This window comes from Garra rufa, chromosome 6, assembly GCF_049309525.1.
Source record: "Garra rufa chromosome 6, GarRuf1.0, whole genome shotgun sequence".
Lineage (NCBI taxonomy): Eukaryota > Metazoa > Chordata > Actinopteri > Cypriniformes > Cyprinidae > Garra > Garra rufa.
This window is the reverse complement of record NC_133366.1, coordinates 28,924,252-28,951,767: the sequence shown is the minus strand read 5'-3', so window position 1 is coordinate 28,951,767 and position 27,516 is coordinate 28,924,252. Positions and strand designations below refer to the sequence as shown.

Below are 27,516 nucleotides of genomic sequence, written 5' to 3'. Positions count from 1 at the left end.
CCACAGGTTATACGAATGCATTTTTTTATTACCCGACCCAACCCGTGGATATAACCTCCTTCCGTGCATCACTGTCTCCGAGCGGGGCGGAGTAATCGCAACGCTGCATTGTTTGTGAGAGCCGCAGCGTTCTCCACCCCACGCAGAGTGAAATTCTCTGACTCCAATACAGGAAAAATAAAACAGAACTTATAACACTCGGGCTTATATGTTAGCAAACAAGCTGCTGATCGTTTTAGACTACAGTCTTTAAACTTAACTGCAAGTAAGCAAACCTTTAACCAGCTGTAGCATAATGCCAGTTACCGACGGTTCTATGCTTTCTTTCACTAAGTGAAAGCAAAACTTCATAGTTTACTAGTAATATATAGTACATATATGGCCATGGGACTTTGAAATATCAGAATTTAATCCTTACCTTGATCTCTCAGAAATGTTATTGAATCTTACAAAAGTTTTGGCTTGGGGTCCTTCACAGCAGCGCAATATACCGCACCAAAAACACGGGGCTGCCCGCAGACGTGCCTGACTTTAAATCGGCGCTACTAAACACGGATATCGGCCGATGCCGATATATAAAAAATGGCAAATATCGGCGCGATATATCGGCCGGACGATATATCGGTCGACCTCTAAATAGAAGAGTAAGGTTTGCTTTGATAGATCCTGTTTAAACAGCTTGTTTGCTTCTCTGTACAGCCTTCAAAAGGATCCCAGCTTCAGGAACAAGTGGATAGTTTATTTTAAATAGTTGCCAGGTGGACAGCAGCTCACCACACTGTCTCTGTGTGTGTTTCTGTCTGTGTGTGTCAAAAACTTTTATTGTGAAATACTTTACCTTACTGGTCCTCACTAGTTAAAACGGCTTATAAATCTGCCAAAATATGTTTATTTTACTCTAGTGTTCTGCACGTTTATGTGTTGGATAAGTTTAGGGGTAGGGGCTGGGTTAGGTGATAGAAAATATCATTAACCTGATAGAAAATATAATGCAGTGTACTCACTAAGATAAGCGAAAGAAACATCTGTTGTGTGTGTATTTCCTTTTTCTGATTTTGATTTATGTCAGGAATATATCAGTTAATTCAACTCTTCTGCGTCTTTTTGTAGCTTACATCAGATCGAACCAGATCATGGGCTGGGGTGAGAAAGCTATTGAGATCCGTTCTGTGGAGACTGGTCACCTGGATGGTGTGTTCATGCACAAGAGGGCACAACGTTTGAAGTTTCTCTGTGAAAGAAATGACAAGGTTGGACATCCACAAAGAATTTGGCAAAAAAAAGGCATCTTACTCATTTTTATGTCATTCCAAACCTGTATGACTGTCTGTCTTACATGGAGTGTAGAAATAGAAAAACATCTTCCACAGAATTTCTACATAAAAATACAAGAGATAATTTTTTAGTCTAACTGTAATGCTTAACTTTTTTTTAAAGGTGTTAGTTTTGGCCATCAAAAAACATTATCAGTTTAAACCGGTATTTAAAAAAGAAACAATGCTGCTGGCTGAAATGATCATCTGTCGTGCAATTGGCTGATATTATTAATTTAATTTAGTTAATTAAATGGATGTTCTGTATTCTACAGGTGTTTATATTTGTTTATTTTTAGGTTACACTTTATTTTACGGTATTCTTGTTACAGATTAATTGTACAATCAAGTACTAAGTAAAACACTGCTCAAAAAAATTAACCACTTAATAATTACAGTATCACCATAACACCAAGTCTAAGTATCAACAAGTTAAACTTGAATGATATTAGTCTGTCCAGTAAGTGATTGTGAATCAGTTTCACCTGCTGTGGTGCAATCTAATGGCGCTTTTCCACTACACAGTACCAGCTCGCCTCGGCTCGACTCGGCTCGGCTCTGTTTGGTTTTCCACTGTGTAAAAGTTGTACCTGTACCGGCTTCCAGGTACTTTTTTTCGTACCACCTCCGGCGAGGTTCCAAGCGAGCTGAGGCGATACTAAAATGTGACGTGAAAACACAGCAGACTGCTGATTGGTCAGAGAGAATCGTCACTATTCACTGCGTCATCATTGCACGCGCCAGCAATAGTATCCAGAATAACCCCGCCATTTTTAAAAAGTTTGGCCAGAGATTGCGTGACATATCCAATCCATTACATATTATGGCAACTCGGAAGAATACGCCGAGGAGGTGCAGACAGCCGGTGCATGTCGCGTAGAAGATTACATCACGGCAGTTTCTTGCAGCGTCGCTATGACAACCAGGTACTATTGTGGAGGTACAGGTACAACTTTTACACAGTGGAAAACCAAACCGAGTCGAGTCGAGCCGAGGCGAGCTGGTACTGTGTAGTGGAAAAGCGCCAAAAGTGACCTGTGGTTAATACCCCATTGCACTGGAGAAGCAATTCAAGACAACCCCCAAAAAGGAAATGGTTTTACAGGCAGTGGCCACATACAGTTGCTTATTCTCTATTCTTTTTGACAGATTTGTCTTTAGTTTTTTTTGTTAGGGTTATTACTTAGAGCATGAGGCAGTACCTGCAACCCAGTCAGGTTGCACAGGTAGTCCAGCTTCCTCCAGGAGGATGTGTCATCGCAAGAAGGTTTGGTGTGTCTTTTGGCACAGTCTCAAGAGCATGAAGGAGACCCTGGGCCTGGCCTCATGTGACCAGAGTTTAGGCAGTTTCTGGACATTCCTCATATCTGAATCTAATTGAGCACCCTTGGGATGTTGAGTATTGGAGCACCCAAAGTCGCCAAGCAGCACCAGAGACTGTCCAGGAGCTAACTGATGCTCTGATCCAGGTCTGACAGGAGTTCCCTCAAGGAAAACTGTCCACCATCTCATCAGGAGCATGCCTAGACATTGTTGAGAGTATGTGGTTTAGTTTAGAAAATATATAACTATCTGTATATCAAAACAATATGTAACAAGCATGATGAGACAAACAATACTGTAAGCACTGTATGCTGCGCGTGTACTTGATGTCGCATCTGCATGGAAAAAAAAGAAGATTTGGGTTTGATAGTGTTCTAGTGAATAAGCAATAATTGCAGTGTTTGGGTCAGCCGCTATAGAGTCATTGTCGCTGTAGAGTTAGAAGCGGTAAATGAGGTTTACGGGTTTCATAGAAAGAGAATGATGATCAGATACTGCAGGATTAGCTAAATAGTTATTCAAAAAACTCTGTAGGGCTGGCAACGCGAACGCAAAGCCATCAAAAGGACGTCATCATGTAAAGAAGAATGTTTGATCAAGTGGCAGAACTAACGGACGACTTTCGCTGCACAGTAACAAAACTGACACATTTACAGTAACAGTACAGGTTTAACCAGAGTGTAGGCAGTTTCTGGATAAGGATGGCACTGATGCCAATGACTGGCCCTCACATTCCCTAAATCTGAATCTAATTGAGAACCCTTGGAAAGTTAAGTATTGGAGCATCCAAAGTCACCAAGCAGCACCAGAGACTGTCCAGGATCTAACTGATGCTCTGATCCAGGTCTGACAGGAGTTCCCTCAAGGAAAACCGTACGCTATCTCATCAGGAACATGCCTAGACATTGTTGGGTGTGCATACAGGCACATGGGGGGCCTATTGGGTATTGGGTTGATGACTTTCATTTCCATTGACCAATGTCAAATCATTTTGTCATCAATGAGGAATGTCAATAAGTAAAGATTTTCAACTTATATTTTGTTCATCAAGATTTAAGTGTTCCCTTCATTTTTTTTTTTTTGAGCAGTGTATTAATTAACAATATGTACTTACTACAGAGTTAGGATTAGGAATCAGTTTATTGGTTAATTGGTTTATTTTTTGAATGCAATTAAAACAATTATAGATGTACAAACTAAGACATTTTTTCCTGTCCTCTATTGTGAAGAAGAAATGCATACAGGTTTGGAATGAGGGCTGAGTAAATGGTGACATTTTCTGAGGAGAGCTAAACCCTTTATTGATTGTAAATTGTATGGCCATGTCATCTTAACATCTGGAGTCACTTTGTTTCTTTAGGTGTTCTTCGCCTCTGTGCGCTCTGGAGGAGTGAGCCAAGTTTATTTTATGACTCTCGGACGGAGCAACCTACTCAACTGGTGATGAGGATGCTTTCCTGTAATACCAGTCTCTCAGAACCCTGTAATACCAGTCTCTCAGAACCCTCATTTTTATTCAAGAGTCTTGTGCTGTCCTAAACACTGGCACCAGAAAACTCTTTGGTACATGAACATAAAAGACATATTAAAAGGGAGTAGAAGTTTATGTGGAAGAGTGCTATGTCATCGGTTACGCCCACAGCTATACTATTGGTGATCTGCTGTATTTATAGGTTATTGTAATTTTTTTTTGTTGTGGTTGAATTCCACACCTTTAAACATTATTCAGGGCTTTGTTTGTTCAGTCTTTGTTATATCAAGGAATTCAAGGGCTGAGAATTAATACTCTAATGTATGTAAGTGTACTTCCATGGACTGTTGTCTTTTTTTTTTTCTGTGAAACTGTCAATTCCCCAAAGGCCTGGGTCACACAATATCATTGTACTAGTGTTGTTAAAAAAGGATGCAGTTCATTTTTTTTTCTTTCTTTCTTTTTTTTTTTTTTTTTTTTTTATATATATATATTATCAACTATACACGAGTGTCCTTGTTATTTTATAGGTATTGCACTTGATAAATAAATTCCAAGTAAGTACCAAATACTATTGATTTACAGAATGAATGGTTTGAGTGAAGGAACATTTAAATGTGTATTCTGTTAACAACTTCCTGAGTGAAATAACTTTATATATTGTCCATGGACTTTAAAAAAAGTTTGGGTCTTATTATAAAGTAACACCTGTCTAAGGTGTGTCACACCAATCTGTGATGATGCTTGCAGTCTTTTTGAAATTACAGTTACCTAAGCTTAATTCTATGTAATTTGTATGACATCTAAAAATATACCCCTGGTTTTACAAACAAGGCTTAAGCCTAGTCCCAGAATAAAAAAATGAAAGTCTGACCTGTTTCAACTGAAAGATACTTGCACTGGTTGATCTTGAAATATGTCAGTGCCCTTGTTTTGTCTCAAGATGCACACCAGTAATGTTTTTTTCTAAGACATGTTTTTTTTTTTTTAAATACTTTAATGTCGTAATTGAACTATGGCCTAATCCTGGTTACTCTAAGCCCTCTCTGTGAACCCAGCTCAATAATGTTTAATAAATATTAATTTAGCATTTTAGCAGTTACTGTGAGAGACAAAATTCTAACTTGCAACATTTACCAAGTGAACTTTCAGTATAAGGTTTGGAATTCTCTCTCATTTTAAAAGAAAAAGTAAAAATGGTTAGAGTGAAAAAAGAGGCTATGAGTGAAACCATGGACATAAGGTGGCCTTTTGCTGTCCTTTTAATACCAGAGGAGCTGCTGGACAAAAAGGATTTTGAGCTTTATCCCCGTCAAAGCTATAACTGTTCTCAGCTGGTGAACCTCCAGCCATCTGATCTCAGTTTATCTTGTCATTTTGTACTATATTGGTTAGCAGTATTGCACTGCTTATATTACAAGATTTCAACAAAATACCATACATCTTTGTAGGCACGATACTATATTTGCTCACTGTATTTATGTGTGGCTTATACTCACAACAACATGGGCAAATAGATGATAAAACACTTTCAGACTGGTAAGGGTTGTTTACAGCTAAAAAGTATAGAGAATCTAGTCACAAGCAGTGTATATAGATAAAATCTAGAGCACAGGAGTACCAAACTAACAAAGACACGAACTAACAAATAACAGTGAAACAGTTACTATAGAATGAAAAGAAAACACAATTAGAAACCAAGGAGACGGACGGAAACGATTAAAATGAATATCGATATTGTTTGTCTCATTTTAAATAAACATGGAGATGAAAAATTAACTGTAGTAAGAAATTGTAATTTTTACTATTTTTTTTCTTGATCTTTGGTCAGTACAGTGATGGTTGTTATAACGCCCTCTAAATGTTGTAGAGCAGTGTTAATTGGCCTTTAAAGCTTTTTTTTTTTTAAATAAAAAATCTCCACATTTGATTCTCAGATAAACATCTCTTACAGTGCTATGCAATTTTTTTTAGAATACATTATTAAGCTAAAACTAAGTGCACTTTTTTATTAGCATTCAAGAGTAAAATTACATCAAAGAGCTGTCTTAAAAATGTAAAATATAGTCCATAGCCTCCAGCAGTTGGTCTCAAGCAGACACCTGTTTACTTATGTCCACAAAGCAGATGGTTGTCAGTTGGCTGATCCTGAGGGGGGGAGTCAGCAGCTAAAGATCAATTAGAGAGTCAGCATAAGTCATTAGCATGTCCAGTGGTCCTGGTGTTAATGTCAGTTTGGACACAATGTATTTATCCTTTTGTTCAGTTAGTTAACTGTATGACTGATGCTAAAAACTCACTTTTTTACTTTCTGTAGTAACCAGTGGGCAATGGACATGTTAAATTAAAAGCCCAGAGGCCTCTTTTCTCCCAGACTCGTATAATTCTGCAGATTCATAGTAATTAGCACATCTAAAATTTCTATAATTTTAGTTAAACTTTACAGTACAAGCTGCCATTTTTAACTACATTATTTATAACATTAATGTCCCGAATAGATTGTGAATAGATTCCTGACCTTTGTGTGTGTGTGTAGGTTTAGGTTAGAAAATGTATAACTATCTGTGTATGAAAGCAATATGTAACGAACATGGCGAGACAAACAATACTGTAAGCACTGTATGCTGCGCGTGTACTTGTGATGTAGCACCCGCGCGGGAAAAAAAAGATTTGGGTTTGATTGTATTCTAGCGAACAAGCAATAATTGCAGTGTTCGGGTCAGCCGCTATGTCGCTGTAGAGTTAGAAGCGGTGAATGCGGTTTACGGGTTTCATAGAAAGAGAATGATGATCAGATACTGCAGGATTAGCTGAATAGTTGGTGTTCAAAAACTCTGTAGGACTGGTAACGCGAACACAAAGACTTCAAAAGGACATCATTATGTAAAGAAGAATGTTTGATCAAGTGGCGGAACTAACAGACGATTTGCGCAAGTCAAGTCAAGATTATTTATACAGCGCTTTTTACAATACAAGTTGTGTCAAAGCAACCTTACAGTATTAAAATAATAAAATAAAATGTCAATAATAATGCAAGAGTTCCATATTGCAACAAAGTCAAATTGGGGAGGACTCATCTGGTTCCCATGGCCTTGTGCCGGTGGCCGTTTAGGGTAGGAGTTCTTTCTTGATGATCTGTCTCTGGGGCTCATCTAGTTGACACAGTAACAAAACTCTGACACATTTACAGTAAAACAGTACCTCCCGGTTTCACAGACAAGGCTTAAGCCTAGTCCTAGACTAAAATGTAAGTCTGAGTTGTTTCAGCTGAAATCAAATTGCACTGATTGATCTTAAAATATATCAGTGCCATTGTTTTGTCTCAAGATGACACCAGTAATGTTTTTTTTTTTCTAAGCACATTTATAAAAATGACTTAAATGTCCTAATTGAACAATGGCCTAATCCTGGCTTAGTCTAAACCCTGTCTGTGAAACCGGGCCGTCATGTTTAACATGCAAACTCGAAAAACTCCTTTGAAATAGGTCTGTGTCTTTCAGGATGTGTAGATGACTATAAAATGTTTCTTGAAATTATTTAATCGAATAAAGTTTTTTATAATGTTATAGACACGTGATAAGACACTCTTACAAATGACTATGCAGTAGATTAACATTTAATTTTGATGGGTTTTGCTCTCTTGACAATTATTTTCCCTTATTTAAACACGCACGCAGTCGTCACAAACCATTGAAGTTTAATCAATTGTTTTTTCAAATGTTTTTTATCATGTATAATTTATATTAGATATCATGTACTAAAAGGTAAAAAAAAAAAAGACATTAAGAGAGCACCTTAAAATTACAAGGTGCAACTGTATGATAACACTTTTGTGTGTACACTGTACAGGTCTGGTACTGTATAAAGTTTAAAAAAAGGAAATATGTGCATGACTTTTGATTCATAATGTTTACACAAAATCATCTCTTTATTCTCTCAATTAAAAAGCACAAGTACTCTGTCAGCACCTGATGCAGCAATTGACCCACATTAAAGTCTATGCTTATGAGCCTTTTTGAAGCATTTAATGTAAAGTGTTCCCATTCTTTGAAATACAAGGTCACTTCTCCCACAGTAGGTTGTCCTGTGGCTTTCTCATAAAAGTGCCAGGCGACAGAGGTTCTCCTTCTACTAATTACATTCTCAAATTTGTGACACTGTGATATTAAACTGCTAAATAGAAAATATACATGCATAATTTGAGCCCCAGTTTCAAAAATTAACTTTCTTAGTTTTTTATTTTAGTTTTTATTATCTACACTTTATCCAAGTGTCACATTTTCTGTTCTTTAATTATCATAGCCTAAAAACAACAACAAAAAAACTCAAATGCATATAAGAGAATGCTATCATACGTGGTCATATGTGACCTTTTGCCCCTTTGTTTTAAATAGTAACTGAATTTTTAGTCTTGAGTTTTGATGCTTGTGAATGTTTAGGTCTATGCTAAAACATTGATCTTAAGATCTATAATATAAGAATTGTTAATTGTACCTAAAAGCCAGTTGGACTTTTCTTGCTTTATGATTGCGTTTGTTTGGTTAAGTTTGCATTGATATGGTTCAGGCTCATTAGGTTTGGAGTCAGGTAAAGATACTTGGAATTGTTGCTGTGCATTAATTTTATGGTTTCCTTGCCTCTTTTTTTCAAGACTTTCATAATCTAAAATGACAACAACCTAGATCTTAAGGCTTGGCCACTTGTTTTATATGTCGTCTCTAAAAAGCCATTTTGTGGAAGTGTGGCACAACAATGAAGACGTCTTTTTTTCCCTACAAACTTATTGTGTGTAGATTTCTGGATCTGCCCCCCTTCTCCATACACACAACTACCCATCTAACCCTTTGCCCTCTCTCACACACACAAGCACCCTCATCCTCCTATTCCCCCAGCCCCCCTTTTTTTTTAAAGACACACGCAATGCTTTTAACATAATTCAGTCCATTGTTTGTATCCAAACCAGACCCCCATCCCCCCAGTCAAATAAACAAAGAAGCGAGAGCCGCTGTAGTCCCTAAGCGAGCCAGGTGTTTTCCACTGCCAGCCTGCTCCCTAATGACTAAGGCCTCGTGCTGCAGCTGCTTGCTAAGGCCTCTTTTGTGTGACTCCATTGTTGACCGCGCACCCCTCGTTTATTCATGAACCGCGTGGGGGAAGACCTTTTGGACAGCCACTAGCTTAGCCCCACACTCCCTTAGAATATCAACTGTGTGTGTGTGTGTGTGCGTCAGAGAAAGCGAGTGAGAGTGTGTGTCAGTATTTACACTCAATTGTCAGCTCTGTGCGCTCTCATTGGTCCACATACAGAAACTGGCCTATCGGGGAATGGTAGACATTGTAGCTCCATCTGCTCAAGCTCTCATTGTCTTCTGAAGGAACACAATCTACTGCACAGAGTGTCACTTCTTCAAACTTTATGGGTATTGGGGCCCTTCATCTGCTTGACTGGATTTGTGCGTTTTTGGTTTTAAGTTGCAATAAGGAAAATATATATTTTGTGCATGGGAGTTAGCCAGTGCTGAATTTAGAAGAGATATTTAAATTTACTGCAAGAACTTTCCACATAATTTTCCTACTTTTGGGTTGGATAGTCCTGCACTTATGGTAAGTGTGGTGATATTTTTTTTTTACCCTATTTTGTCAATTTTTAGCTGTCTTGTGTTTAGTGTATTAAGCGTCTATGTAACAGATCCTCAATTTTTCTTATGTAACATTTCTCCACGTTTAATCTATATTTCATTTAATGTTTTTTTTTGCTCACTAATTGTTAGTAGTAACTATTACTTATAGTATTTCACTTGCCTTTGCTTGGTTTGTGGGATAAGATGACTCTTGTAAGAACAGGTGTCAGAATATTTTAAAGACAGCTGCCATAGAGATTCTGCTATATATTCATGCTGGTTTACACTTTCTTTAAAAAAGTAAATTAGAAGTACATAATTGCAGATATCTTTCAGAGAATGGAAAATAGATTTTAGACTGTTTTGGCTTGCTTTGCCACTCTTTATAGTTTTGCAAGGGATCTAGAGGCCCTCTCCCTTTACTGTCCCTTTTTTAAATAACTGGGTTAGTTGATGTATGATGTGCTTCAGGTTATGTGTGGCGGAAGGATAGCTGAAACATTTTCAGAAAGTGTTTATGTGTGAGTTTGAAGTGGTCATCAAGAATTCCAGAAGAAGGGTGTTTGCACTTCAGAATTACGACAAGCTTTCCTTTTGTGTCATGTGACCCCAGTTGGTAAAGAAAATGCAGTGGCTGACTCTTTTGGGTGCTGTAGATGGAGAATACCACTTTTTGTTCCCCAGTGGCCTCAGTAGACATCTGTTGCCCTGCTGGCAGGCCCCCCCACCCCCCAGTCTTTGCTTGGCGACGGCCCTCTCCTTTGTCTGCACAGAGCTGAGTAGACGGCTTAGAAGACGTTCCTCAAAACCTCAATAACTTCTAAGGCCCTCCAATACACATACACACACACACACACACACACACACACACTGTTTTAGGAACCCTACTCATTCTCTTAAACTTTATATACACTCTCTCTCACACACACACGCATACACATTCAGTTAAATCAAACAGCATGTGTAACATAGTCATTACTCATTAATGACAAATGGTCCAGGCCTGGCTTGCTCACTGGCAATGTTTAAAAAATGGCGCTACAGGCAAATTTATGGCTTCAGCATGAGTTGTTTTAGGATGCTGAAATGGTAGGTGATTAACTAGCCCCAAAAGACGTTGCATTCTCTGAACTCCAGTTTATGTATATATATATATATATATATATATATATATATATATATATATATATATATATCCATCAGATGTTATTATCGGATGTCATTATCATGAGGGAATAATCTTTTGTTTTTCTTCCCTGTCCCTCCCCTATTCCCACCCTCTGAGAGCGAGTAATGCACAGATTGGTCTGGCAGACTCTTTGTTTTTTTGGGTAGACAAGTCAGATACATGGGGCACCTTTGTACAGCAGCTGCAGCCTAGCAACAGTTGGATAGTTGACCGTTTCAACCGTTTTTTCATCTGTGGAACACAAAGATATTTTAAAGATTTTTTCAGCTGACCATACAGTAAAAGTTAACAAGGTCCAACACTTTTGAGCTTCAAAAAGAAGGTAAATGTTACGCTGGAAATTTCCATGGTGAAACAAAGAAAGACCAGCTTTGGAGTTATTCCTCGGACTCTGGATGACGGGTGAGGCCACTGTGTTTGAGGGCTATTTGCTGAATAGAAAAATGTGGTCTAAACTTCTCAGGGTCTCCAGGAGTCTCTGTTGGGTCCATTACTTTGATATTACTTGGTTTTTCCTATAGACATGTGGAGTATATGGTGGCATGATGCAACTTTAGGTCTCATCAGACTCATAATAAAATTATGACAAAATGTATTAATTTATTTTTAAATTTAGGGTTAGAGTTTTAGAAACCTCTTGGTAGCTAAAATCATAATGCATATCCCAAAACATTTGATAAACAAACAAACAAACAAGGTCTGAGAATGCAATATCTGTTGGGGCTAGTTATCAGCTACCATTTCAGCATACTAAACCAAATAATGCTGAAACCTTGTTGAAATCTATCTCTGGCAAGCCTATAAGCAAAATTTTATACCATCTGAAATTTATTTAATGCTAAGATTGTATTGTTTGCAAAATGCTTTATTCTGGCATATTTATCTTGTTTTATCTTGTATTTTTTCTATTATCAGTGTTCTTATGTTTCTTCTCACCTCTCTCAAGTGCCATACTGTAATGTGGTGGTTTCATCTGCCCTTAAAAATGATCATGTCTTACTCACCATCATGTTGTTCCAAACCTGTATGATTTAGTTTCTCCTGTGAAACATAAAATCATATATGCTGATTTTTACTATTAAAAAAGAGGGAAGAGGGAAGGAAAAAGGCAGTGGTGAGGCAAGAGCAACATCCCTGCTACAACCTTATACAGGGATGAGCGAATATTAAAATGTGAGTGCAGACAAGGGAAAAAGGTGTTGGGACACTTTGCTGTTTCATTCATGGGACTAAGGTGTGAAAAGGCAGAGAGGGAAAACAATAGAACTTTTTGTGTCTCTCATTTCTCTAACTACTGATGTCATGTCCTTTTTAACCCCATCTGTTTCAAGCATGCTTTAGCAGTTCCATGATTTACACACAGGGCCTAAAAGTAACTTTTTACCGCACATGCCAATTGCCAGTGACATGATAAAACTTACTGGACCATTTTTTTTTTACAAAAACACAGGCAGTTAGTACTACAAGGACTTAACATATTTACAAATATTTACAATGTTTTTAATTTGTCCTTTACTTTACCTACAAAAAAAAATGATTGATTGATAGATTTACTGAAGTTTTTTTGTCTCTAAAAAACATTGAGATTCCTGCTGTGTGCTTGTTTTTAGAATGTTTATCATATCAACACACAGGTAATTTCCATACCTAAACTATTCCATACCTAAGCAAAAAGGCTTCCTACCACAGTGGCCATCCTTCACAAAACTTATATCTACCACAGTTTTATTATAGGTAGTGTCACAAGAAGGGTCAGAGACGTGCGGATCCATTTGCAGCATTTTATTGATACAAAACAAACACAAAGGGGCAGGCAGAAATCGTGGTCAAACACAGGCAGAAGGTCGGGGCTGGCAGCGAGAATCAAAACACGGGGAGGAGTCCAGGAATCAAACACAGAGAAAACAAACACGGAAAGAAACGCTCGGAAATAATGACCAGATGGAACAATAAGACTTCGCAAGGTGGCTGTGTGTGTGAGAAGCTTAAATGCAGTCAGTGTGATGAGGTGCAGCTGTGAGCGGTAATCAGTGCAGTGAGAAACAAGGAGCAGGTGAATGCAGTGATTAGTGCAGTGGCTTGTGGGGAATGAAGTCCATGATGTGTAGTGCAAGAGTTAATGATGACAAGACGACCAATACGTGACAGGTAGAATGCAAAATGTTTCAATGCAAGCATTTCAGTCAAATGTAATTTATGCAATATTTCAAACCTTTAGCCCACGGGAGAAAATCAAACCGCTGCAACAGTTTAAAATCAGCCCAAAAACGCACACAAAATGAATGGTGACTGTAGAAAGCAAAAGCCAAATCCTAAACATTTTGGGCGGTTTAGAAATCCCAGACGGATGCATTTTTTTGGGTCCAAAGGGAGGACATGTCAGGGGAAAAAAGAACGTAAATAGGATGAGGGCGGTCACCCTACCTTATCAGCCCGTTTGTGTCCTATTATCTTGTCGCTTAGAAAAAAATTATTTTATTGGTTCACGTCAGAAACAGCGAATCTCTTTAAAAATGGGCTTTTGTTCTCACTAATACATTGCATTGTTATAATTTGTAAAAGTTTTACTTGCTAACTGGCGACTGACGCTTACATATTACTCGCCAACACAGATTCTCACATTTGGCTCTTGGCAAGTGTAAATTTTAGACCCTGCTTACACACCTCTCACTGTTCCCTAGATTACTATGCAGTCTCTTAAAGTATCCCTCTTTCCTCCTTTAGGTTGACATCCGAAAGGCAATCTGAGGGCTGAATAACAGGTGGCAGGGGTCAGCAAGACTCTCAGTCAGAACAGCATTGGATGTTTGTTGCAGATTCATGGGCCTGAACGACCATCTGGATGATGGAACAGGCCACATCCTCAAACTGGGGCTGGATCTAGACTACCTTCATGTGAAGGCTACAGACCAGCAGACTGGCACTGACGCCGGACTTATCATGGACAGTGGTTCATCCGACACAGGTTACGTTGTGACCCCCTGTACTAGGACCTGTGGTTCTTCTCTGCAAGATGACTCAGAGGAAAGTGCAGGGTCAGACAGTGAGCCTCCACAGTGCCACAGTCATCCTCTTGTCGATATGCTTGGTGATGGGTCCATCCATGCAGTCCACCCACCACACTGTTGGTCTCCAAGTCTGGATATGGATTCACTGGTTCTGGATATGGTACCCAAAGAGTCAGGCCCTGTGGATACACTCAGGGAATACCAGACAAAGATGGAGTTTGCCCTTAAGCTTGGCTATGCAGAAGACTTGGTTCGGCTGGTTCTGAACAAACTAGGGTCAGACGCGCTGATCAATGATGTTCTTGGGGAGCTGGTAAACCTGGGCAGTAAGCCGGAAAATGAGAGTGGGACACAGACTCTCTCCCAGTCCACTTCCACATCATCATCATTCTCTGGCACATCATCTTCCTGCAGTTTCTCTGACTCAATTGACTCTCGCAGATCAGAGTCCCCTTCTTTGGATGATAAGGATAATCTCCGCCCCATTGTTATTGATGGCAGCAATGTGGCCATGAGGTAAGAACTCAAAAACTAAAAAAGTACATACAATTGTGTGGTTTAATATGATATTTATCATTAATAAATTGTTAAACAATCCAATTATATGACATGACCTGAAGTAGTAGGGTTTATGCTTGTGGTAATTGTAATGATCACATATATAGCTGCAAATAGCAATAAAGAGGCCAGGCATTATGGAGGCAAAATGAGGAGTTTAGCAAATTTCATTAGAAATTAAAAAAAAAAAGTGTCTTTGACTCAGAACGTTCGCTAACACCCAAAAGGGAAAAATTGGGTAAAACAAACAGATGTTGATTACTGCACCATGCATGCATGTTATTTTAACCTGCCACACTGATTTATATTATATATGTGTACATATTATATAAATATTATATTATATTATAGTACAGTAGTACTACAATAAAAAATACTACGGTCTACAACAGGGCTGCAGGTCCTTCGGAGCTGGTGTCAAGTTATATGAGAATATGACGTCTGTATGATTACTTACAGTATATGCTTTCAGTGTAGAATATAAGTGTTTGTTTTACTATACCACAAAGCAGTGTTTGAAATATTATACTGGATTATCGTATCCTCCATTTTAAATGGAATCTTTTTTTAAAAGCAACTTTTTAATGTCTCGCAACTTGACAAATTATTGTTTTAATAGTATTGTGGTACATATTATAGTTAAATTAACATTTAAGCAAATTACACATTTATTTTAAACTAATTCTATAAAACAGTATTGCTAATACACTATATAAACTGGTTTTGTTTCTTTTTTTTGTTTTGTTCAAACTTATGTAAACTGATAAAAAAGATTTCTTATCCTTGTACCTCTAGTGCACAACATTTTTAAAGCAGTTAGCCATCTAAGCATAAGAAATTATGTGGTGTGGTTAACTAGAAATGACAATGATACACATAATTTGCTGTGAAAATGCCAAAGCATATTTGAGTATTTTTCATATCTCCTGACCGCAAGGTGCCACTATGCCAAGACTGTGCAGGTAACCTCAGGACATGGTTGTCATAAACTCCAAGTTTGGTCTGAACATGATAAAGTGTTGAGGAGATGTCAAATTCATTTGTTTATTTTTCATGGAGGGTTGGGTCTATTAATAAGCCTTTGATAACTTTTTTAATAGAACCATCTGGAGAGGGTCTGTATCAAATCCAGACCAACCATCTAGGACAAGTTTAAAAAAGTAGCTTTTTTACGTAATGTCAAATGTAATGTCAAACTGTTTGATTGACAGCAGTGGTTCTAGAGGCAAAGTTGTTTAGAATAAGAAAATTCAAACATGATATGAATATTGTGTGTAAGAGCAAAACATTATGTGACATATGAGGCATAGTACATAATAGTGCCACCTAGTGGCCGATTTCTTTCAAATTTGTCAGACAAATTTGGTGCCCAAAGTTGATTGGCTGATGGCAGCCATGTTTTTTTAAGATATGTTACTGCCCCTATAGATATTAGTGGCATATAAGACACTGCATTCCAAGTTTTAAGTAAATTAGACTAGTTACAGTCATTGTCATGTTTTAAATTTGACCAAAGATTAAGCTCATTCATATGTGTTCCGACTTTGGTGAACATACCTAATTCCATTCAAGAGTTATAACCATTTTAGTAAAAGTGGCCCCACCCACTTTGAAAGTTTTGGCGTCTTGTTTCAACTGACAATGGAACTTCAAATTGGTTTTGAAAACTTTTGCTATTCAGACTAAGATAACTTTTCTGTACTTTGCACTTAAACCCCTAATTATCACATTTATCCTGTTTAACTATTGGAGGATGACCTCCTTGAGTGGATGTTTGATTCAATATAATGTTACTCTACTTTTCTCTACGAAATTCCTGATATTATTAATAGTGCTAAGGTAGCCAGGTTTCAGTTTTTCAGGGTTTAGTGCATCAAAATGTTTACCCATATAAATGCCATTTTTAAAAATACCAATTATTGAGACAATTTTAAATTTGGTATCAATATGTCAGATGTCAGAAAAACTTATTTGGAAACACTTTTTAAAAAGGGCTTTAACGCCAATAAATGTTGTGTCACATGATGTCACAGTGCAGGCCAGGAAAGGAGATCAGATCTATTTGCAGCAACTTTCACACATTATTCAAGGAAAGAGCCATGGTTACGTGTGTAACCTGAGATGTTCCCTTTCAAGTGAAACTCTTCACTTCATCTGGGATAGACGCTATAGGGACCAAAAACCCACTCCACTATGCCTTGAGGTATGCCTCAAAAAAGGAAGATATTCCAGCACCCATACACTAAACACAAGGGAAGTCTTGGCACTTCCTCCCTCCCTTGTGTGCTAAAGGTGGAGACTGAAAAGGGGGGTTTCTTTCTTTTCCACTTGATACAGCTCAAGAATGCCTGCATCATTAAATTCTCTACCTGGGTTTACCCACCACCACTGGTGAGATAGAGCCTTGATTCCAATAAGAAAGGTTGTAGATCAAGAAAGGCAAATGTAATTCGTTTGAAACTTGTTGTTGCATATAATAATCTCCCCAAGCCTCCCAGGGAAGCTACAGCTCTGAAAAAGTACCCTTACAAATAAGGGAAGCGCTCATGCCCTGCTTACTATGAGAAGGGAGCAAGCAACCCTGCTTTAATACCCGGTACCATTGGGAAGGGACATCTCGCTTAACCCTCAGATTAAGGGACAGTTTAACAAAGGAAACCCTTTTCGGACAGGTACTGTCTCTTATGAAGCCTTCTCCTTAATAGAGAACCTCGAAAAGAGGCTCAATCTCAAGGGAAAAACCACAGGGGGACTACCTACTTCAGGCTGTCTGAATCCTGTTTTCAGACAAAATGGGAGCAAGGCACCCTACTTATGTCTTCATTTCATTCAGAGAGGGACATCTTGCTCAGCCTTAAAGCCAAGGGGCAGCTTATCAGAAGGAACTGTTCTCAAATAGTTAACATTAGGGATGCACCGATACGTATCGGCCGATCACTTGCGCGTTTTGTCAGTAAAGCCGGTTCTGTAATCAGCGGTAAATGCCATCAGGTGCGTGATTTCACGTTGAGCCGTATATACTACACACAGCCGTTGTTCACTGACGAGCTGCGCACATTCACACTGATAATGAACATTGATTTGCGCAGCTCGTCGGTAAACAACGGCTGTGTGTAGTATATACGGCTCAACGTGAAATCACGCACCTGATGGCATTTACCGCTGATTACAGAACCGGCTTTACTGACAAAACGCGCAAGCATGATCGGCCGATTCGTATCGGTGCATCCCTAGTTAACATCTCTAACGAAGCTATCACCTCAACATGGAGCCTCAAGAGAGATCATGCCTATTCCAACCATAAGGATAAAAGGTGGCTTATCAAATGGAACTTTTCTCAGACTGCCACCAACTCTGATGAAGCTGCTACCTCAACAGGAAAGAGATTCTCAAGATAGTTGCTGGTGGATCGCCTAACTTCAGGGCGAGCAGCTTGACCCTAATTTCCTGTAAACAAAGAGGAGCAAGAAACCCCACTTTCAGACTGTCAGACTCTGCTTCTTGATTTGGCAAATGACCCTACTTTTATACCCAAGAAAGGTATAGGGAGGGACACTTTACTTTACGAAACTACTCAAAAGGGCAGCTTACCCAGGGGAGTTCACCATGTCATTAAAATACTTCTGGCAGGTACCATGGGGGAGTCCCAGCACTTGATAGACTCAACTTCAAGGGAGCCACATGAGAGCCTAGACTAACTTTAGAAACGTGGGAGGCAGATTAACCATGAGTAGGACCTACCAAAATGAATGCCTAGCTGGACATAAAGGTTCATAATGCTAAAAATTAATGCCTAGCTGAACATAAAGGTTCATAACAGTTAAAACAGCTCAGCTACAAGTGACTTTCTTCGAAAATTAAAGAATTGTAAAAAATAATATAAAAATTTAAGCAAACAGGAGTTCCAAAAGGAAAAGCTCTTTCCGTCAAAATCCGCCCTTGATCTGCCTACAAACCCTAATGCATTCAGCTTCCAAAAAGTTGAACGTGCTATATTCAAACGCTAGATTCATGAACATAATCATAAACCATGGTAACAAACAAAGGGCCACAGAACAGAAATAAACAAAACTGACAGTTCCATTGTTATCAGCATGAGGACTATGTAACACTTTTAACTGTGAAGATACTAAACTCTTTATTATGTATTTTCATATATTTTGCTCGTTAATATTGGCATGCTTTTTGATAACTGATCAATCACTGTTGTTAAAACATTATATCTTCAAATAGCCCTAATAATAATAATAATAAGAAGAAGAAGAAATGGGTTTATGTAATAATAAGAAATTCTTTTATGTACTAAGAAATTGCTTAATTTGTTAAGTTTCTCATACTTATTACTTTACTCATTTATGCTGTCATTTATTTATCCGCTTCAGATACTCTTGCCAATGTCACAAAGTCTTGCTGACGACTTGTTGACCAGCATTTTACTAAATTACACAGTGAATAGACTTTATTTAAATATTATTTTGTATTTACAGTTACAGTTGTTTATTTTTAATTGTAACTTTCTCATTTTTACAGCCATGGCAATAAGGAGATGTTTTCCTGTCATGGCATTCAGCTCACAGTTGACTGGTTTCTTGAACGTGGCCATAGAGATGTTACAGTTTTTGTGCCAGCCTGGAGGAAAGAACAGTCCCGTCCTGATGCTCTTATCACAGGTAAAACAATTATTCATGAGGCCATCAAATGAGCAAATGTTGTGATTTCACTTGTCTGTGAACCTTTTTCTTATTAGGTTATGTTAGGTAAAATATGTTTAATGGTAAAAAAATTTTTATCAGTTATTTTTTATGGCAGTTATTAGAGAAAAAAAAGCCTGTGACTAACTATATATACAAATCAAACTGATTTTATCCCTCTTACAGATCAGGAGATCTTGAGACAGCTGGAAAAGAATAAGATTCTTGTTTTCACACCTTCACGTCGTGTCCAGGGCCGCAGAGTAGTCTGCTATGATGACAGGTTTATTGTTAAGCTAGCTTATGAATCAGATGGCATCATTGTCTCCAATGACAACTACAGAGACTTGGCTGTTGAGAAACCGGAATGGAAAAAGTTTATTGATGAACGTCTTCTGATGTACTCCTTTGTAAATGATAAGTAAGTCCACTGAATAAAGTATTATAAGGTATAAATATGAATGTTGAATGGAAATGTTAATTTCAGTGTACTTCAATTTGCTCTTTTTCCTCTTTAAATAAATAAATACAATAATAATAATCTGGGGGAAAAATCTCTTAGGTTTATGCCACCTGATGATCCATTGGGTCGACATGGGCCAAGTCTGGAGAATTTTCTTAGAAAAAAACCCATCATTCCAGAGCATAAGAAACAGCCCTGTCCATATGGTAAGTGTTTTTGATGCTCTTTTACAGTTTCCTAAATAACTGTTAACTATTTACTGTATGTATATAAGCCTAGCTGTCACTTAATTGTCACGCAATTTTAACATTTATTAGACTTTATAAAATATATAAAAACAACTTCTAATTTATGTGAACTTTAAACAATCTTCTCATGAACCTATTATTTTATTTTCCTGTGCCCTTCAGCAAATAGGAATATACAGAAATTGAATAAAGTTATCAAACACTAAATACTAAATTAAATATAGTTGAATCCTTAAAGCTCCAAAAGTGATTGATTTCCTCTTTTTTCTTTTGTTCTTTGATTAGACACCATAGCAGCTGGGTTATTAGGTTATTTGGCTGCTATTACTTTAAGAGCTGCCACTGCTAAACATTACAGTCGTGGCCAAAAGTTTTGAGAATGACACAAATATTAGTTTTCACAAAGTTTGCTGCTCAACTGCTTTTAGATCTTTGTTTCAGTTGTTTCTGTGATGTACTGAAATATAATTACAAGCACTTCATACGTTTCAAAGTCTTTTATCGACAATTACATGACATTTATGCAAAGAGTCAGTATTTGCAGTGTGTTGGCCCTTCTTTTTCAGGACTTCTGCAGTTCGACTGGGCATGCTCTCAATCAACTTCTGGGCCAAATCCTGACTGATAGCAACCCATTCTTTCATAATCACTTCTTGGAGTTTGTCAGAATTAGTGGGTTTTTGTTTGTCCACCTGCCTCTTGAGGATTGACCACAAGTTTTAAGATCTGGGGAGTTTCCAGGCCATGGACCCAAAATGTCAACGGTTTGGTCCCCGAGCCACTTAGTTATCACTTTTGCCTTATGGCACGGTGCTCCATCGTGCTGGAAAATGCATTGTTCTTCACCAAACTGTTGTTGGATTGTTGGAAGCAGTTGCTGTTGGAGGGTGTTTTGGTACCATTCTTTATTCATGGCTGTGTTTTTGGGCAAAATTGTGAGTGAGCCCACTCCCTTGGATGAGAAGCAACCCCACACATGAATGGTCTCAGGATGCTTTACTGTTGGCATGACACAGGACTGATGGTAGCGCTCACCTTTTCTTCTCCGGACAAGCCTTTTTCCAGATGCCCCAAAAAATCGGAAAGAGGCTTCATCAGAGAATATGACTTTGCCCCAGTCCTCAGCAGTCCATTCTCCATACTTTTCGCAGAAGATTAATCTGTCCCTGATGTTTTTTTGGAGAGAAGTGGCTTCTTTGCTGCCCTTCTTGACACCAGGCCATCTTCCAAAAGTCTTCGCCTCACTGTGCGTGCAGATGCGCTCACACCTGCCTGCTGCCATTCCTGAGCAAGCTCTGCACTGGTGGCACTCCGATCCCGCAGCTGAATCCTCTTTAGGAGACAATCCTGGCGCTTGCTGGACTTTCTTGGACGCCCTGAAGCCTTCTTAACAATGCAGTGGAAAGTTTTTTTCGGGATTAAGTTAAGTTTCATGGCAAAGAAGGACTATGCAATTCATCTGATCACTCTTCATAACATTCTGGAGTATATGCAAATTGCTATTATAAAAACTTAAGCAGCAACTTTTCCAATTTCCAATATTTATGTAATTCTCAAAACTTTTGGCCACGACTGTACATAGATCGGACACGCATGCTCAGAGTTTCATTCGTGCTTTAATATGATACAGGTTACAGCACATGCTACCGCACTTGTGCGTGTAATTGAAAAGCATGTGCTGTGAGCACAATATAATGGCTGACAGGACAGGAAAATAAGTTTTTACACTTTTTTATCACATTTTGACAGTACTAATAAAAATGTAAAGTTATGAAACTATGCCCTCAATGACAAAGCAAATTTTCAAATAGGCGCTATCTTTATTAGCAAACCGAATATTTGAAGTCTATACAACTATGTACTCGCCTAAAAAACAACTCTTAAAGCTACATTCTGTAACACAGCAACGGTAGTATTTGTAAAATGGCAGTGGATTTAGGTGCTATGACACTCGCTGTGTAAAATGCTGTACGTGGAGTGATACTAACAGTGAAGCGGTTCCCGTGCCAATATTACAGTTGGAAAGACCTGTCATTCGATTTAAGAACCAGAACAAACTTTTGCGTGTGTGTGTGTATATATACACACACACACACGCAAAAGTTTGTTCTGGTTCTTAAATCGAATGACAGGTCTTTCCAACTGTAATATTGGATTTTATATATACATATACATATATACAGTGAGGAAATAAATTATTTGATCCCCTGCTGATTTTGTACGTTTGCCAACTGACAAAGAAATGATCAGTCTATAATTTGAATGGTAGGTTTATTTGAACAGTGAGAGACAGAATAACAACAACAAAAAAATCCTGATAACAACAAAAAAAATTTATAACTTAAACAAAGTTATAAATTGATTTGCATTTTAATGAATGAAATAAGCATTTGACTCCTTCACAAAACATGCAAAACCCTTGTTGGCAATTACAGAGATCAAATGTTCTTGTAGTTGGCTACCAGGTTTGCACACATCTCAGGAGGGACTTTGTCCCACTCCTCTTTGCAGATCCTCTCCAAGTCTTTAAGGTTTCAAGGCTAACGTTTGGCAGCTCTAAACCTTCAGCTCCCTCCACAGATTTTCGATGGGATTAAGGTCTGGAGACTGGCTAGTCCACTCCAGGACCTTAACGTGTTTCTTCTTGAACCACTCCTTTGTTGCTTTGGCCGTGTGTTTTGGGTCATAACTATCCACAACCCATTTTCAATGCACTGGCCCCGACGGTACATGGCACTGTCCATCGTCCCTTTGTTGCTGTGTAGTCCCTGGTGTCCTGTCCCCTTGGCATAAAAACACCCCCAAAGCATAATGTTTCCACCTCTATGTTTGACGATTGTGTTCTTGACCTCCTCCGAACACAGGGAGTTTAATAATGCCAAAGAGGTCGATTTTGGTCTCATCTGACCACAACATTTTCACCCAGAAGGTCCTTCACAGCGTAGTGTGTTACTGATTGTTTTCTTGGTGACTATGGTCCCAGCTGCCTTGAGATCATTGACAAGATCCTCCCGTGTAGTTCTGGCCTGATTCCTCACCGTTCTCATGATCACTGAACCTCCATGAGGTGAGATCTTCTATGGAGCCCCAGACTGAGGGAGATTGACAGTTATTTTATGTTTCTTCCATTTGCGAATAATCGCATTAACGGTTGTCACCTTCTCACCAAGCTGCTTGGTGATGGTCTTGTAGCCCATTTCAGTCCTGTGTATGTCTACAATTTTGTCCCTGACATCTTTGGACAGCTCTTTGGTCTTGGCCATGGTGGAGAGTTTGGAATCTGATTGATTGATTGCTTCTGTGGACATGTGTCTTTTATACAGGTAACAAACTGAGATTAGGAGCACTCCCGTTAAGAGAGTGCTCCTAATCCCAGCTCTTGACCTGTATAAAAGATGCATGGGAGCCAGAAATTTTGCTGATTCATAGGGGATCAAATAATTATTTCTCTCATTAAAATGCAAATCAATTTATAACTTTTTTGAAATGTGTTTTTCCAAAAATTTTTGTTGTTATTCTGTCTCTCACTGTTCAAATAAACCTACCATTACAATTATAGACTGATAATTTCTTTTGAAAAATCAGCAGGGGATCAAATAATTTATTTCTTCACTGTTTATATATATATATATATATATATATATATATATATATATATATATATATATTGTGTGTGACCCTGGACTACATAACCAGTCATAATGGTAATTTTTTTCGAAACTGAGATTTATACATAATCTAAAAAGCTGAATAAATAAGCTTTCCATTGATGTATGATAGATACAGCTATTTGAATATCCGGAATCTGGGAGTGCAAAAAAAAAAAAAAAATCTAAATATTGAGAAAATCGCCTTTAAAGTTGTCCAAATGAAGTTCTTAGCGATGCATATTACTAATCAAAAATTAAGCTTTGATATATTTAGAGTGGGAATATCTTTATGGAACATGATCTTTACTTAATATCCTAATGATTTTTGGCATAAAAGAAAAATAAATAATTTTGACCCATACATGTATTTTTCGCTATTGCTACAAATATACCCATGCTGCTTACGACTGGTTTTGTGGTACAGGGTCACATGGTTACATAATTACTGTTATTATCAATGTTAATATTTTTTTGGAACCAGTGATTCTTTTTTTGGGATTCTTGATGAATAAAAGGCTAAAATGAACAGCAGATCTTTTCTAACAATATAAGTCTTTGCTATCACTCTTGATCAGTTTAACACATCCTTAGTGAATAAAAGTATTAGTTTCTTTTTTAAAAAGAAAGAATAAAATTTACTGACCCCAAAGATGATAGTTTATATTGTTGCAAAAGATTTCTATTTTAAATAAATGCTGTTCTTTTCAACTTTTTATTTGTTAAATAATCCTGGAAAAAAATCACAGGTTTCAATAAAATATTAAGCAGCACAACCGTTTTCAACATTGATAATAACAGTAATTAAGATTCAGCATATTAGAATGATTTTTGAAGAATCATGTGACACTGAAGACTGGAGTAATGATGCTAAAAATTCAGCTTTGTATCACAGGAATAAATTACATTTCAAAATATATTCACATAGAAAACAGTTATTTTAAATTGAAATAATATTTCAAAGTGTTAAATTTTTTTCTGTATTTTTGATCAAATAAATGCAGCCCTAATGTGAATAAGAAACATCTTTAAAAACCATTAAAAATCTTACTGACTCAATGTTAAACAGTTGTTGAAAAAAAATCCTAATGGCCTCAAACTTTTGAACAGCAGTGTATATTACGGCTATCAGTTGATCAAAAAAAAAAAAAATAGAACTTAATTAATTGCACAGATTTCTGTAATTAATTTATTATCTGTGATTAAACAAATCACATTGATAGTGTAATATAAAATAGGGTATTATAGTATATAATATGTTATATATTGTAGTATAATATAATGACCTTAGCCTGCTAGAACAGGATCCAGGACCTCTCAGTTTTTGACTATCTGTGTTCCAGTACCTCTTTGTGCAGATCCAGTATCTGTCGTTGGGGGCACTTCAAATGAGAAATAAACAGATGCTGTTAGACAGAATATTGGTTTTGATGACAGAAGGGAATAATAAGTGATAGAAATAGTCACAGTGAGGATGCTAGCATGTTTTTTGCCTTCCCAGCCATAAATATGCTATTTAAATTAACACTGTATCAATAAACATTATTTGAGAATGACATTTTCCCAGTATTTTGTATTCTTTATTTTGCTGTCCTGCTCTTCATTGAGCTGGGCACTGTAAGTTATTAGGACGACAAAACGTTTAAAAGTTTTTTTTTAGTGTGGTCTGCCTCAGTAGTCTAATAACAGCGCTCGCCAGTGTTAAAATGATTGAGACGGCAAATCAAATCAAATTATAGCTTGATGCTTCAGTTTTAATGGTGAAAGAGCATGAGGTAAGATGGAAGCAGCTAAACATTTCATCATTAAATTTAAGAAATTAATTTCTGACATACAATATAAATGTTGAGAGACTGGCAGGAATACTGACTTTTTTACTCAAACTGCATGATTTTTAATTAAAATTATTATTTACCTGTAATTCTTAAATGAATGTGAGAAGCCTTCAATTATTTTCAATTGCCACAATATTTATATCACGCAAATTATTTGAAATTGAGGTCTGTAAGCTCCAAGACTTGCAGCCACTATGCCCTTTGCATTCCAGCATCTTCCAATTTACAAATTAAACATTACAACATTTGCCCCCCCCCCCCCCCCCTTATTTTCATTAGGAAAGAAATGTACCTATGGGCACAAGTGTAAATTTTATCATCCAGAGCGTGGTACACAGCCACAGCGAGCGGTGGCAGATGAACTCCGTGCCAGTGCCAAGAACTCCACAGTTAAAAGCGTGGGAGAGACGGGTCTCGTGAAAAGCCACAGTGAGCCTGGAGGCTCCCGTAAAGAAAAAAACGGTGACGGTAAACGATCTCAGCCAAAGAGGCAATTGGACGCCAGTCTACGTGCCCTGTCTTACAGTGATGTGGAGGATAAGCTGTGTTCCAAAACTAAAGCAGATCTGTATAAGAGCAACCTATCTCTGCCTCCAGCTCCAGGAGGTCCTCCTTCCTGCCATGGGTATAGCCAGGACTTGAAGGATCACAAGCAGTCTCAGGCAGAACCTCACACAAACTGTGAATCTCCTGATCTTTATTACTGCATGGTTAGGGCATATTCTGGCCTAAGCCTGCCCTCTCGCAGCAGTCCAGAGCGTAACTTCCTGTCTGATGCTGATCCACAGACCAGCTCAGTGGCATCAGATTGCAGCAGTGATGGCAGCATGAGCTCAGATTCTTATGGCATGGCAACCCACAATGAGCATTCTTGCTTAAGCTCTCCTGATTTGTTACTGGATGAAGGAATCAAGTGTCATCACCACCATCATCATCGTAGAAATTACCAGTTACCCTCTGTTATTCCTCCAGGGTTCATTCACTCTCCTGCTACATCTAACCATGTAGGATTCCACCACAGCATACCTCGTGTTCATAGTTTTGCTCTAGAGGACCAGCAAGACCCCCATTTCCAGCACTCTATCTCCTACATGTCTCCTCAGCGCCAACAAGTGGTAGGTTCCCGCTCAAGCTATCCTGGAGATTATCCTTCTCTCTGCCAGAGCAACACTCACTCCCAGAACTCTCCACTGAGTCGGGGCCTTGCCTCAACACGTGTGGACAGTGTGTCAGACTCCAGGCTTTATGAACACTCTCCATTGCTGCCTAGAAAACCCTACCTATCCCAAGAGCGAAAGACCAGCTGGGATCCATATTATAGACAGCACCCACAACCATGCTACGAGCAAGTCAGCTTCCAGGATCTTTCAAAGAACCGTGAACAGATGTGGCGGATGCCCTGGGGCTGTTCTTCTGCTCCTCCTCCACCCCATCTGTCCCATTTGCCCCACGTTTTATCACACCAGCACCAGGAGCCACTTGCCTTGAGTCGTTACCAGGAAGTACGAGAGAAAGTGTTTACCAACCTGTGCAACATTTTTCCCACAGAGCTAGTGCAGTTGGTCATGGGGCGGTACCCTCATGTGACCGATGCCCAGCAGCTGGCAGCAGCCATCTTGGCAGAAAAGAATCATGCTGGATACTAAGCACTGAGGTAAAATGAAAATACTCCCAACATTTGCTCACCCTCATGTTTTCGCCAATGTGTTAGTTTCTTTTTTCAGATGAACAAAAAGAGAAAATGTTTAAAGAATTAATCTAATAAATATATGGCACCCCCAAAGATGACAGTTCAAAAGCCACACGATACACAGTGGTAATTAGTGTTTTCTGAAGTAAAATGATAGGCATATGTGAAAAGAATACTAATATATTAACTTTTTAAAATATAAACAATCTTCTACCCAACTGTCAACGGTGTGTTCACTTGATGTAAACATCAGCTTGTTGTAAAATGTGATGCAAGTGCGTAGTGAAATTTGTGAGGCACAGAGGTCAGAATCTCCATTTGTGATCATCTGAAAAAGGAAAGCCGTATACACTACCACTACCATTCTCTTTAATGGGGAAGTGTGTCCAAACCTTTGACTGGTAGTGTACATGTGGGATGGCATGATAGTGAGAAAATGATGAGAGACTTGATAATAAC

General features: G+C 38.2%; 2 protein-coding genes across 3 annotated transcripts in view; both read left to right on the top strand.

The window, feature by feature from the left end:
• The window catches only part of LOC141336439 (mitogen-activated protein kinase kinase kinase kinase 4-like), a 97,829-nt gene extending 92,849 nt beyond the window's left edge, over positions 1-4,980 (top strand). For both annotated transcript variants that reach the window (XM_073842079.1, XM_073842078.1), the window contains 2 exons: positions 1,111-1,250; positions 3,997-4,980. In XM_073842079.1, the coding sequence (XP_073698180.1) occupies positions 1,111-1,250; positions 3,997-4,080 (224 nt within the window). In that variant the 3' untranslated portion in view covers positions 4,081-4,980. The remainder of the gene's footprint in view (positions 1-1,110; positions 1,251-3,996) is intronic.
• An 8,757-nt stretch (positions 4,981-13,737) lies between these two features.
• On the top strand, positions 13,738-27,013 carry LOC141336441 (probable ribonuclease ZC3H12C). The gene is made up of 6 exons (XM_073842081.1): positions 13,738-14,441; positions 19,014-19,153; positions 19,361-19,595; positions 19,737-19,843; positions 25,647-26,802; positions 26,857-27,013. Exons 1-6 carry the CDS (start codon positions 13,738-13,740, stop codon positions 27,011-27,013), a joined length of 2,499 nt encoding a protein of 832 aa, XP_073698182.1.
• The last annotated feature ends 503 nt before the right edge of the window (positions 27,014-27,516 follow it).